Genomic DNA, 12,598 nt, shown 5'->3' with positions numbered 1-12,598 from the left:
TCACCGTTTATCGACTATTACGAGAGCCCACGGGCCCGAGGTCATAACTTACGCAGACCAAAAGGTGTCAGGGTATAAGAAAGGTCCCCCACCCCCTGCCCGGCCCGGGGAGGCGCTGGGGCAGCGAGAGAGGCGGTGTCGAATATGTTCAAAATGACCAAAATCAGCTGATCGGCCGCCAGGGACATGCTGTGTAGGGGATGGGAGCGTGTCGCCGCGCCGGTCACGACGCTTCGCCCGCTGCCCGCCCAGCCGGCCTGCCAGCCCGTCGGCGCTGCGTAAGACTGCAAGAGGGACAGAGCGACGGGAGCTGCAGGGCGGGCAGGCTGAAAGCGTTTCCGAAGAATCCATCGCTGCCTCTGTGCACCCGGAGGCAGAGCGACGGAGTGCTGCTGACGCGTGTTGAGTTTGAGTTGCCTAGGCACAGTCAGGCAAGGCGTCAGAGTCGGCGGTGACCGCTGCAAGCGTCGTGCCAGCCTGGCATGGTCGACATGACCCCGATGGCCGAGCCCCGGCCGAGCCCGACTTGAGCGCCGACACGAGCACTGACTGAGCTACGATGGCCAGAGCCCCGAACCGAGCCTGGTTTGAGCTCCGACCTGAGTCCCATCTGAGCCCCACGCCGAAAAAACTCCATTTTTGAATTTTTCTTCGAAGTTTTTGGTTCAAATTAAAAATTTTTAAACTTTTTGGGCGTTATGCGATTTTGGGAAGCGGAGGGGAACAGTAACGAAATTTTCATTCATATTTCAGAAGAAAAAGTGCAGGGAAAACTACAACAAACTTGAATGACGCAGAAGATCATTATGGTCCAAATAGCATTATCAGCACGGAAAATTTTGAGAATGGTAAGGTCATTTCTCAAGAGGTTCCTCAGACGAAAAAATTTATGGACTGCAGGTTCATGTTGCCTGAACTTACTTCATCCCAAATAAAGAAGATTTTCGTTTTCTGTCCGAAGACCAGCTGCTGCTCGAGCCCAACGCTGTGTTCGCCGTCACGGGGCTGGGGGTGCGCGCGCAGCGCAGGCCGTGAGGCGTGAGGAGCGCCGCCTCGCCCAGAATCTCGCAAAAGACTGCTGTCTCTCGTTTCGTTTGTGTGTTGCATGCTTGTATTTTTGTAATAAACCTTTCAAGAAGTTTTCATAATTATTATTTATTCGTCGGTAAAAGTTGCACAAGAAACTGTTTACTACATAGTTTGAGCAGTTTTAGCACCTCCCTTCGGAGCAATAAGCATCGGAGACATGTTTCACAAATAGTTCAAAGTATGGAAATTTTTTAAGAGCTAATTTAATTAAAAGAATTAAATGCTCGTGCGTAAGAACAATTTTCGACCAGAATCTCGACGAAGACTTCCTTCTCTCGTTTCATTGGTGTGGTCCATGTTTGCTCAGCAAACTCAACAGTGTACTCAGTACACTCTCTTTAGCGTGTGAAGAGTACACTTTCCTCAGAGTGTGCTCACAAGCACACTCCCACGAGCGTTAGGGGCCGTCGACATTTGCGACTTTTCGATTTTGACAACGGAATAGCACTCAAAAGGTGCGTTTTTTAATGCTGATTTCAGATCTGTCCTCGGTTTTGCGATCAGACAAAGCTTTGATGACCCTACCGGCCGTTTTATGCAAAAAAGCGGTGTTTTTCATGTTTTTACTGTGTTAAGGGGGCTCATACATGTTAAAAGCACTTTTTTAAAAAAAGTTTTTGATGTAGACGGATTAAGATTTTACAATTTCTGTGTTAAAATCCTTTTAGATAATTGAGTAAGCTTCATTTTGGCTTAAGGGAAAGTGACTTTGGACATTTTTGGAGATTAGTCGAAACGTTTAAAATTTTGCTTCTCGTAAGATTTTGTTCGCATACTTGCTCAGATCTGTGGGGAAAAAATCAGGGAGACTCATCCCCAGTAGTGTCATAGAATTGACTACAATGGGCTTTATATCTGCAATAGTTTTCAAGAAAAAAAATAAAAACATTTTTTAACAATTTTTTAAACAAATTTTTTCAACAAAAAATTGTTTTTATTTTTTTCTTGAAAACTATTGCAGATATAAGCCCATTCTAGTCAATTCTATGACACTACTGGGGATGAGTCTCCCTGATTTTTTCCCCACAGATCTGAGCAAGTATGCAAACAAAATCTTACGAGAAGCAAAATTTTAAACGTTTTGACTAAATCTCCAAAAAATGTCCAAAGTCACTTTCCCTTAAGCCAAAATGAAGCTTACTCAATTATCTAAAAGGATTTTAACACAGAAATTGTAAAATCTTAATCCGTCTACATCAAAAAAAAATTTTAAAAAGTGCTTTTAACATGTATGAGCCCCCTTAAGGCTCCCGACAGCCTCCACGTCGTCGGCCAAGGTAGGTGACCGTTGAGTTGTCTTCAGTAGCATAAAAGACAACACTCTGAGCCACGAGGGGTCGTGGGTCACCCCTCTAATGTGCCAAAAACCTGAAAAAACTGAATTTTTTTGGTCGAAAATCACTCAATTTTTACCATTTTTTCACCGTTTATCGACTATTACGAGAGCCCACGGGACCCGAGGTCATAACTTACGCAGACCAAAAGGTGTCATGGGTATAAGAAAGGTCACCAGCCCCTGCCCGGCCCGGGGAGGCGCTGGGGCAGCGAGAGAGGCGGTGTCGAATATGTTCAAAATGACCAAAATCAGCTGATCGGCCGCCAGGGACATGCTGTGTAGGGGATGGGAGCGTGTCGCCGCGCCGGTCACGACGCTTCGCCCGCTGCCCGCCCAGCCGGCCTGCCAGCCCGTCGGCGCTGCGTAAGACTGCAAGAGGGACAGTAGGAGGAGCGACGGGAGCTGCAGGGCGGGCAGGCTGAAAGCGTTTCCGAAGAATCCATCGCTGCCTCTGTCGCACCCGGAGGCAGAGCGACGGAGTGCTGCTGACGCGTGTTGAGTTTGAGTTGCCTAGGCACAGTTCAGGCAAGGCGTCAGAGTCGGCGGTGACCGCTGCAAGCGTCGTGCCAGCCTGGCATGGTCGACATGAGCCCGATGGCCTGAGCCCCGGCCGAGCCCGACTTGAGCGCCGACACGAGCACTGACTGAGCTACGATGGCCAGAGCCCCGAACCGAGCCTGGTTTGAGCTCCGACCTGAGTCCCATCTGAGCCCCACGCCGAAAAAAACTCCATTTTTGAATTGTCTTCGAAGATTTGGTTCAAATTGAAAATTTTAACTTTTTGGGCGTGGCGTTATGCGATCTTGAAGCGGAGGGGAACAGTAACGAAATTTTCATTCATATTTCAGAAGAAACAAGTGCAGGGAAAACTACAACAAACTTGAATGACGCAGAAGATCATTATGGTCCAAATAGCATTATCAGCACTGGAAAACTTTGAGAATGGTAAGGTCACTTCTCAAGAGGTTCCTCAGACGTAAAAATTTATGGACTGCAGGTTCATGTTGCCTGAACTTACTTCATCCAAATAAAGAAGACTTCGTTTTCTGTCCGAGGACCAGCTGCTGCTCGAGCCCAACGCTGTGTTTCGCCGTCACGGGGCTAGGGGTGCGCGCGCAGCGCAGGCCGTGAGGAGCGCCGCCTCGCCCAGAATCTCCAAGAGACTGCTTTCTCTCGTTTCATTGGTGTGGTACATGTTTGCATTTTGGTAATAACGTTTCGAAAACTTTTCATAATTTTCATTTATTCGTCGGTAAAATTTGCACAAGAAAATGTTAACTGCAGTTTAAGCAATTCACTACACCCTACTTTGGAGTACTTAAATTCAAAATCGTGTTTCACAAATTGAGTGTACATGCGTCTAATTAACTTCCATTCCACGCCTCGGTGTCCTTTTTCAAGGATGGAGGGAACATCAGCGAGTTTTGACACACACTAAGAATACATAAATGCCTGCGTTATAATTAGACTTAACACAACGTCCGTCAGCAAAACAAAAACTCACCGAACTATTTAAACCATGACTGTCAACCAAAGATCAATATATGGTCAACAGGGGGAAAGGCTGTTAGTACGTCTTGAAAATTGCGTTTGCTGTCCGGATCTCAGATTTTTTTAGACCCAGCCCCTAAAACACAACCAACGGGTCACAGAAACAAACCGAAAAGACAAAAACTCACAAAATTGACGGGGTAAGGTGAATTACTACAAAATTAAATGACGGAAAGAATTGGATCATCGAAGAGATTCTGACGAATTCATTCGAAAAATTGTCTTCAAACTGCTTAACCGCACATGGGCAAATCGTTGGCCGAGGGGTGACCGACTCCGATGTTCCTCGTACATCGGTCAAATGTTCCGAAAAATGTTCCCTGATGTTCCCTGATGTTCCTAATGTTCTCATGTTCCAAAATGTTCCAGATATTCCATGATGTTCCCAAATGTTCCCAAATGTTCCCAAATGTTCCAAAATGTTCCGAAATGTTCCGATATTTTCCCTGTCCCCCCCCCCTTTTTTTTTTCAAAAAATACAAGTATAGCCGGTCCGCGTCGCCCACCGGTGCAGCATGGAGTATCGGCGCCTACAGCAGCTTGTCGTAGTTCATCCATCCTCCACGGCGCTACCATCGCCCACTAAAACGGCATCCCTCCGAGCCAGAGACGAGCTGCGACCTGTGGACATAGTCAAGTTGTGCATGTCCGAGTTTGGTACTACAAAAGGTAATTATATACGCCTCTGATCGACCGAAATGTTTTAAATCAACGGCGTGTTTACTATTTGCTAGTTTTGCGTGTTCCGAGTCGTAAAAATATGTAAACGGAAAGGCTGGAAACATCTGCTCGGATCTGCTGCGTTTTAAAGGTTAAGTTTGTTTCTTACAGGTCACTCTTGTAACTCTCTCGTCGTTAGTATTTGTGGCAGTTCGCGTAATTTTCGCATTGAAATTCTAGAAAAATTGTTTCCTACGCATTGAAGTGAGGAACGTACATGTGTAACCGAACACAAGTATCTTTAACCTCACCAAAATAGTACCCTTCAATGTGACGTTGTTTTTGTTGTCAAGCAGTTCTAGAAACATGTCTGACTAAAGCACACTTTGTTAACAGCTCAACATTCTCATTTCCTTTTTTAGCATATTCTAATATTGCTTTTGGTTGTGATTGTTTTCAGAAAGTTTGAGTTACAATCCACTGTACTCAAGCAACAAGCATAACAATGGCCGAGGAGGAGGTGATCACTTTGAACAAAATTCAGACGGAATCAGTAAGAAGGTGTGTACTTTAAAACATCCAAAATTTGTTCATTATCTTTTTTACCTGGTGAAGACATTGAAATACTTTGTTTCTTTTTAATTCAGGACGAGTCAACGCAGACTGCGACAAGTATGTGGTCTGAACTAGCGGTAGAGACTGATATACAGATACCCCTTATGCTTCAAAATATACTGGCATTGAATGGTTACGATTCAAAGAGCCTTCTGGCTTCAATTAATGACGAAGTATTTAACAAGATTGAAGCTTTCATGAAGGCTAGTTCAGACTTGCTTTCTGAAGAAGAAGTCCAACAATACTATGGAATTTTCAAATCGAAACCAGAAATTTCAGCTACTAGAAGGTAAAATTTTCATTCTCATTTAACACTTTCTATTTCCTTCCAGTTATCAATGGAACTATACCCACATTTTCTTTTGTTTGCCTCTACTCATTAACTTCTTTCCAGTGCACTATTTTCCTTCAGTTTAAGGTATTCCTAATCTGTGTGGAACAGAATGTAGTAAACATTGAGAAACAAAGTTCCATTTAATATACCTACAACTGTAGGGAAGAAGTGCACATGTATCTCAATATTGGTAACTAATTTACAATAGTGTGGACTGACTGAGAAAATATGTGATGACACCTTAGTTCCCTTAGTTACAATGATATGTAATATTAGAATGCAATATAATGCATTACTCATTCTCTAGTTTGAAAACCAGTATCAACTTTATCAACAAAGCTGTCTATTGCTGTGCATCTAACTTTTTTATAAATGTTACTCATTCAATACTTATTTACAGGTCACAAACAACTTCTCAGGAATATCACAGAAGATTGTAGAACAGCAGAAAAAAAAAAGCTGCCAGAAATTTCTCTGCAAAGAAAACAAAATCTCCCAGTTCTGTTAACACAGTGCCAGCCAAAAAGCCTCGCACTGAAGAGGTGCAACCAGAAGATCCAGTCCAAGCCCTGAAGGAAAAATTGAATTCTTCAATAAGAAAACACTATGAAGGTACGCTGAACATCAAAGATCTAAAGGTGATACCAACTTGCACAAGCTGTCAAGAAACATCGGCATCTGTTAACTGTCATATTTGCAATCAGCAATGGGTTATTAAGAAACCGAACGCCTCAACTCCATGGCAAACCTGTAACTTCTACAAACACATCAACTATGTCAAATGAAAACAAAGGGCACAAAGAATGTGGACATAAGAAATCATTTGAAAAGAAAACTACTGAAGAAGATGAATTTAACCCGGGACTTATGAATGTGAAGTTCTGGTTCATACTGTTGATGACTCTGATAATGATATTAATCAATTCAGTCAGCTCCTATTTCACCGAAAAAGAATGTTCAGGAAACCAAATCCGTGATGAATCTGAAGATGAATCTACTTTGGGTTTTTAGATACTGAGAGCGCAAGTCAAGCTGCATCTGCTCTCTCACTTTCAACAAACCCAGAACGCAGCCAAAGAGAAACCAAGACTGATTGGAGTCGCAGAGCAAGAAATCAGAGAAAATTGGAAGCCGCTGCGGTCAATTGCCACAAAATTAATGAATATTTTTCTCTTCGTGATTTGACAAGTGTGCTTCAGGAAAATAATGCTTTAAATTGAAACTTGATGCAATGTCTAAAGATCTAGAGAAACAGAACAAAACATCATCAAAAGGTAAACTGAGCAACTTTTTGAAATTCCTTCTTGCCGCCTCTGAAAGCAATGCAGAAGAGACCCTCATGGTCGAAGATTTTTCCTAGAATGGAAACAATTCTCTGCCTACATGTTCCAAGTTGCTGGTCGAAAATTTATAACTTACTCTATGTTAACTTGCCAGGAGGCCTTCCATGTATATCTGTACTCCAGAGCACCATTTCCAACAGCAATGATACTCTGAAGGAGGGCGAGATCAGATTTGACTTGGTCGCTCAATATCTGGAGAAAAGAGGATACCCCAAGATGATCATAATTGGTGAGGACGGAACAAGGATCATCTGCAAGGTTCAGTACGACTCAGCAACAAATCAGCTGGTAGGACTTGTCCCTAAATTAGATGAACGAGGCCTTCCTGAGATAGGAGCATTTCCTGCAACATCTGCACCTGTAATCAAAAAGCACATTGAAGAAAATACCCTCAGTAATCATGGCTATTGTGTGATGGCTCAACCCTTAGCTGATGGAGCAGCACCCATTTGTCTATCGTTATTTGGATCTAATAATAAGTTTGTTGCATTAGATGTCTCCAGAAGGTGGAAATACCTCCAAGATGAAGCAGCAAAGCATGGCATCACAGTTCTTGCTCATGCCTCTGATGGCGACACCCGGCTCATGAAGTGCATGCAAAATCTAACATTTTCCACATCAGCTGGCAAGTTTGGATCATGGTTTAAGTCTGACTCCTCTTCTAAAAAGTGTGCATTCAGGATTATATCCACATAGCTACAAAGCTAAGAAACAGACTTTTAACCCCATCAATTTTGCTTCCGCTGGGCTCATTTCTTGTTTCACCTGCTGACCTCAGAGTACTTATAAAAAATGTGAGTAAAGACCAGCATAATTTGTGTCTAAGTGACTTAAGTTCCCAAGACAAAATGAACTTTAGGTCAATAGAAAAATGATGGAGAGAAATGTTTGCCGCCTACTGAAGACAGAGTTCCTGGAAGCCTTGGGACAGCTACATACCTGAAAATGACAAGACAAGTCGTGGCTCATATAAGATAAAATGTTGTCACCACTTCAAAGAATAATTTCCATTTGGCGGTGGGTTTTCTTTCTCAGGTTGTGGCGTGATTGGTTGATAAAAATAACTACAATCCTCAAGATAATTTCATCACCAGCAATGCCTATTTTTGTATGAAATTAATGCACACTCATTAATTATTCTTATCATCACCTTGCGTGACTTAGCAGAAGATGATTTGTTCTTCCCCTGGTTATTTTCCAGTCAATGCTGTGAAGCATTCTTCCGCCTTGCTCGCTTACTTACTTCAACCCTGACTACAGTGGTAAATTTTACCATCTTGGAACTTTTACACCGCATCAGAAGGAAGATTTTCAAGCTGACGTTGAGGCATCGCTGGGTGATACATTTACTTTTCCCTCCAGTCGACGCTCAACTAAGTCCAGGCAGGAAGTGCCTCCAAAATTTCCACTGCCAAGTGATGAAGAAATTATAGATGCAGTTGCCCAAGCGGAAGCTCTTGCCTTGAAGACAGCTCAGAAGCTTGGAATGGAATCAAGCATTATTCCCGAACCATCTCTCTCTTTCGCTTCGTTTCCTGTTGATGAGGACCTGGATAATGATGGCTCTCTGGTGGAAATGGATGCAGAGGAAGAAATAAGTGAAGATGAGATGGGTCTTGCGGATGAAGAAGCTATAGAAATTTCTGAAGATTTGTGCGTGGTTTCAACTGGAGCTATTGGTGTCAAAACCTGGGAAAATGTGAGTTTAGCCCCAAACAGCATGTATGTCAAAGTGGCAGATGGCTTCAAGCAACCTGTGATAATTAAGAAAAAAAACTTTACTGTACATCTGGAGTCAAGAAGGCACAAAACTTAGTAGTGACAGGCTTCATAGAGTTAAGGTGCAGAGGTCCATCACTTATCATCGAGAAATTCTGCTGAGCTTGTTCAATCAGTAATCAAAGCTGAGTGCATAAATGAAGGTGATTGGTGTGCCTTTGCTACAGCTGACAAGAAAACATTTTTGGTGGGCCGTACCATTGCCTTTGGATATCTCTCTGGAAATACGAACAAAGAACTGCAATATTCCAGAAATTTTGCTATGGTGAACACTCCTAAAACTGAGAAGAGTGTAGGGGTCCTCTGTGCATGGTATGCCTTAAGGGCAACTCATTAGTGCCTGACTTAACCTTCTCTCATGGATTTCATAATATTTCATTCTATGTATGTACTCTTCCGAGGCCAAACCAAGATGCTTCATCTCTTAGCTTGGATAGAAAGGTTGCACAGAGATGAGATCTCTGTTCCGTTCTTTTAAGTCAAGAAGTAGTTTTTTGTGATCCTTTTCCTAATGACTTTTCTAATAAGTGTTTAGAAAGATTTATGGTAATTTTACTGCTGCTTTTATTTGGTCTTTGAATTTTAGAATAAGCTCAGTGCAATATTTTTTTTTAGTTTTACCTGTAAGTTAGCAACATACTAGTCATGCTAACATAAGAAGCATTGGTTTAGTGACAAATATTGTTTTGTTTATTTTTCCACTGACTTCAGAGACCTGAGTAGTATTTAAAGAGGGTATAGCAGTGTTTTATTGATAAGTGCAGCTTTAAGACTCAAACGTGATCGTTTTCCTAATGACTTTCCAAAGGACTGTTTAGAAAGGTAAAGTCCTAGAGATAACTTCTAACATTACCCCCCCATTTTATAAATATTTCTTTGTAAATAAAATAATTTACGAATGAAATCTTTTTTAAGGGTTTCCGGGGAGATACCCTCCTGGACTTACCCCTATCATCGTCATATTATATCATATATATAGATATTTATAGATATATATAATATATATATATTATATATATATCTATATATATATTAATTAATATACAATAATTAATAATTAATAATATTAATTATTAATTAATATGATATATTAATATATAACTGAATTATATATTTAATATTAATATATTAAAGTATAATCTATGTATACAAGCAGGCGAATGGGCACAAGGTACACACAATCCGGTCGTGATGAACACTTGTTTGAACAGATAGAGACAGCTAGCCAAAGACATCCTAGCGAGGTCTAGACCAGACTAGACTGTCTAGACGAATCCGTTAGCCTCTAAGTTTCTCATACAGACTACGATAGCCTCGCATCCAGAACGCTCCGCCGCGGTCTCTCCCAAGAGCCCTCCCGGGTGCAGCTGCGATGGCAAGCACAAGCAGAACAACAAACCCAGATACGCGAAATCTGATGAGAGGTCCGAAGGCAAAGACACATTTATTACATCTATAAGAGAAAGACCTTTCTTTCGATCAACTTTAGTATTATAGGCCGAGTCAAGAAGGGGAAAACTCATTGTCTGTACGTTCTTCACAGAGTTTTGCTTTGATTACTCGAACAAGGAGCCTTGTCGCGGTGAGTAGGGGTTATGTGAGTCCATTGGTAATTCTCTTTTTCTATTCTGGACTAATATCTCCGTCACCGGGTACTGTCTTGACGCATTGGTCACTATCTCATCTGTCGCAGTTTCTGTACAGCTCGAAGAGTCGCTCATGCTGTTTCAGATTATTCTCTACCCCCCCTATTGGTGGTAGCATTAATCCAAGTCTAATTCCAAAGCAATAGGAAACGATTAGTCTATTTAGTCTACCAAAAAGAAGTGCTTTTTTGTATTATACAATTATCAGGTTCAAATTAATTGTAACTTTCTGGTAACATTCATACTGTGTGTATCTTTTTCAGGTGAATTGTAGTCATGGTAGTTTTGATGCGTACTGTGAGCGTGTTCCAACATTAGCAGGAAGATAACTTTTGTTTGATTGCATATAGCGTGTTTTAGGCTTGGTTTAGGCTTCCCCTCCAGGTAAGAAAGAAAATCATTTCATTGTTTAATGTTTCATAATAATAAATTACAATCAATTCATGTTCTTGTCTCTTTGCAGTGCCTCAATTTGGAGTCAGTGTTCGACCTTCGTACTGGTTCAACAGTGCGCTGAGAGTCTGCTGTTTATGAGTTGTTTTGAACTGTGAAGATGAAAGAGATCCCAAGGTAAGGATTATATTTAAACTTGCTGTTTTGTTTACTGCAATCTCAGGTACCAAGGTTTGTCTTTTCCATGAATAATTGGAAAAAAGAGTGGTTCATAGATGATTGTTGCCACTTAAAATTATTGTTTCAATTTGAACATGCAAATTCTTCTTGATTTTGATCCCTCGCTCGTTGGACACAATTACATTTTTTAATTCTTCCAATGGCTTACTGATGGCACTAAGGAAAAAAGTGCCTGCTTTTTTTTTTCTTGAACTTCTGAGGACTGTTGAAATCAAGGCATGTTCCTTCTTGGTAGCCTGCATAGTGATAATCCTAACAATCAGCTTGCTGTTTAATTATTTTTTTTATTAATTGAACATTCCTTTCACAATTTGTATTTCTGTTTCAAAATGTGCTTGATTGTTAGAGAGGAAGTTTCAAGACTGGATTGTCTAACTGGAATACACTCACCCCCTGCTTGAGTGAGGACTGGGTTCATAAACCTAACTAATCAAGCGCGTGGAGGGCAAGCATGGTTTACAATGCACAAACCTTTAGTTCTGGTAAGTTTTACCATATTTTTACCTTTGATGCATTTTCCTGATGTGTTGAGACTATGCTTTCTAGACCAAACCTTTCTTTATAGGTTTGCCAGAGTTTGTTGCTGTATTTCATATTTGTGTATCTCAAATCACTCAAATTCAGTTTAGGAGAGGAATGGACAGTTCTTGAGTGATCCTGTTGTGTTTCAATATTTGAAAATGGAGACTACTTGTATTGGTGACGCTTCAAGGTATGTTATATTGCCACTGCTTGTTTATTTCAGTGTGAAAGTGCACATTTTTATTTTTATCCTTTGTTATTGGTTCCATGCACGCTGGGATTCAAGTAACAATTTGGTTATTTGAATCTCTTCGTACTGCTGCGCTGCTTAGGTGGTTGTCATTGCGTTCAAAGGACCATCCTGCGGAGACTGGACATTTAAGTAAAAATGTCCACAGGTAATTATGATTTTACATTTATCGTACCTTGTGTTGCTGCACTAGTTGTTTTTCTTATCTGATTCATTTTATTTTATTTTTTCAGAATGACCTTTATGACATTAGCATGACATTATTGGCTGTAGTTCTTTCTCTAAAGTATGAAATTTCTCCTAGTTGTAACTTGTTCAACTTCCCACAAGACCCTTACAAAACAAATGTAAGAAAAGACATTGGTATTGCTCTGCATTGCTCTTAGCTTTGTCTTTTGTCTCTGTATTCCATGCAGTGGTAATTGTATTGTAACTTGTCTTAATGTTTGAACATGAGGTCTCCTGATATTAAATGTTTGTTTGTAGGCTGTGCTGCTCCTTGAATTGTTGAAGTACTGAAATATTCAAGACTTGTCTTGATTTCCCTCTGGCAAGAGGGAAGAAGAGGAGAAATAGCACTACCTCTTGTGTAGTGCAAGAGTGGCTTGGAAATGATGAACTCAAAGTTGTGAATGAATTCAAGTAAGGTTTTATCTACTTCTTATCCTTTTACTGTGTATGCCTCATCAGAAACTCTGAAATGTTGGATTTTCAGGTGGCGGAAGGAAATGGACAGGACGAACTTATAACAGACTGCCCCTACACTGGATTTCTGAAACATCGTGTTTACCTTTATGTCTTGTTTTTTTTCTACTTCATGTTAGCAAAGTTGTTTGAGTA

At 41.1% G+C, this 12,598-nt stretch overlaps 1 protein-coding gene and 1 long non-coding RNA gene across 2 annotated transcripts in view; one reads left to right on the top strand and one right to left on the bottom strand.

The window, feature by feature from the left end:
* LOC117641010 (myrosinase 1-like) overlaps nucleotides 1–1,248 on the bottom strand; it is a 17,931-nt gene extending 16,683 nt beyond the window's left edge. Inside the window, exon 1 of the mRNA XM_034378097.1 lies at nucleotides 1,193–1,248. Within this exon, the coding sequence (XP_034233988.1) occupies nucleotides 1,193–1,248 (56 nt within the window). The remainder of the gene's footprint in view (nucleotides 1–1,192) is intronic.
* A 10,102-nt stretch (nucleotides 1,249–11,350) lies between these two features.
* Nucleotides 11,351–12,083, top strand: LOC117641597. The gene is made up of 4 exons (XR_004587491.1): nucleotides 11,351–11,468; nucleotides 11,552–11,698; nucleotides 11,795–11,906; nucleotides 11,992–12,083. It is a non-coding gene; the product is annotated as an uncharacterized LOC117641597 (long non-coding RNA).
* Nucleotides 12,084–12,598: the final 515 nt, after the last annotated feature.

The sequence above is a fragment of the Thrips palmi genome, unplaced genomic scaffold (assembly GCF_012932325.1).
Source record: "Thrips palmi isolate BJ-2018 unplaced genomic scaffold, TpBJ-2018v1 HiC_scaffold_15, whole genome shotgun sequence".
NCBI classification, from domain to species: Eukaryota; Metazoa; Arthropoda; class Insecta; order Thysanoptera; family Thripidae; genus Thrips; species Thrips palmi.
The sequence above is the reverse complement of the archived record's forward strand: the minus strand, read 5'-3'. Positions and strand labels throughout refer to the sequence as shown.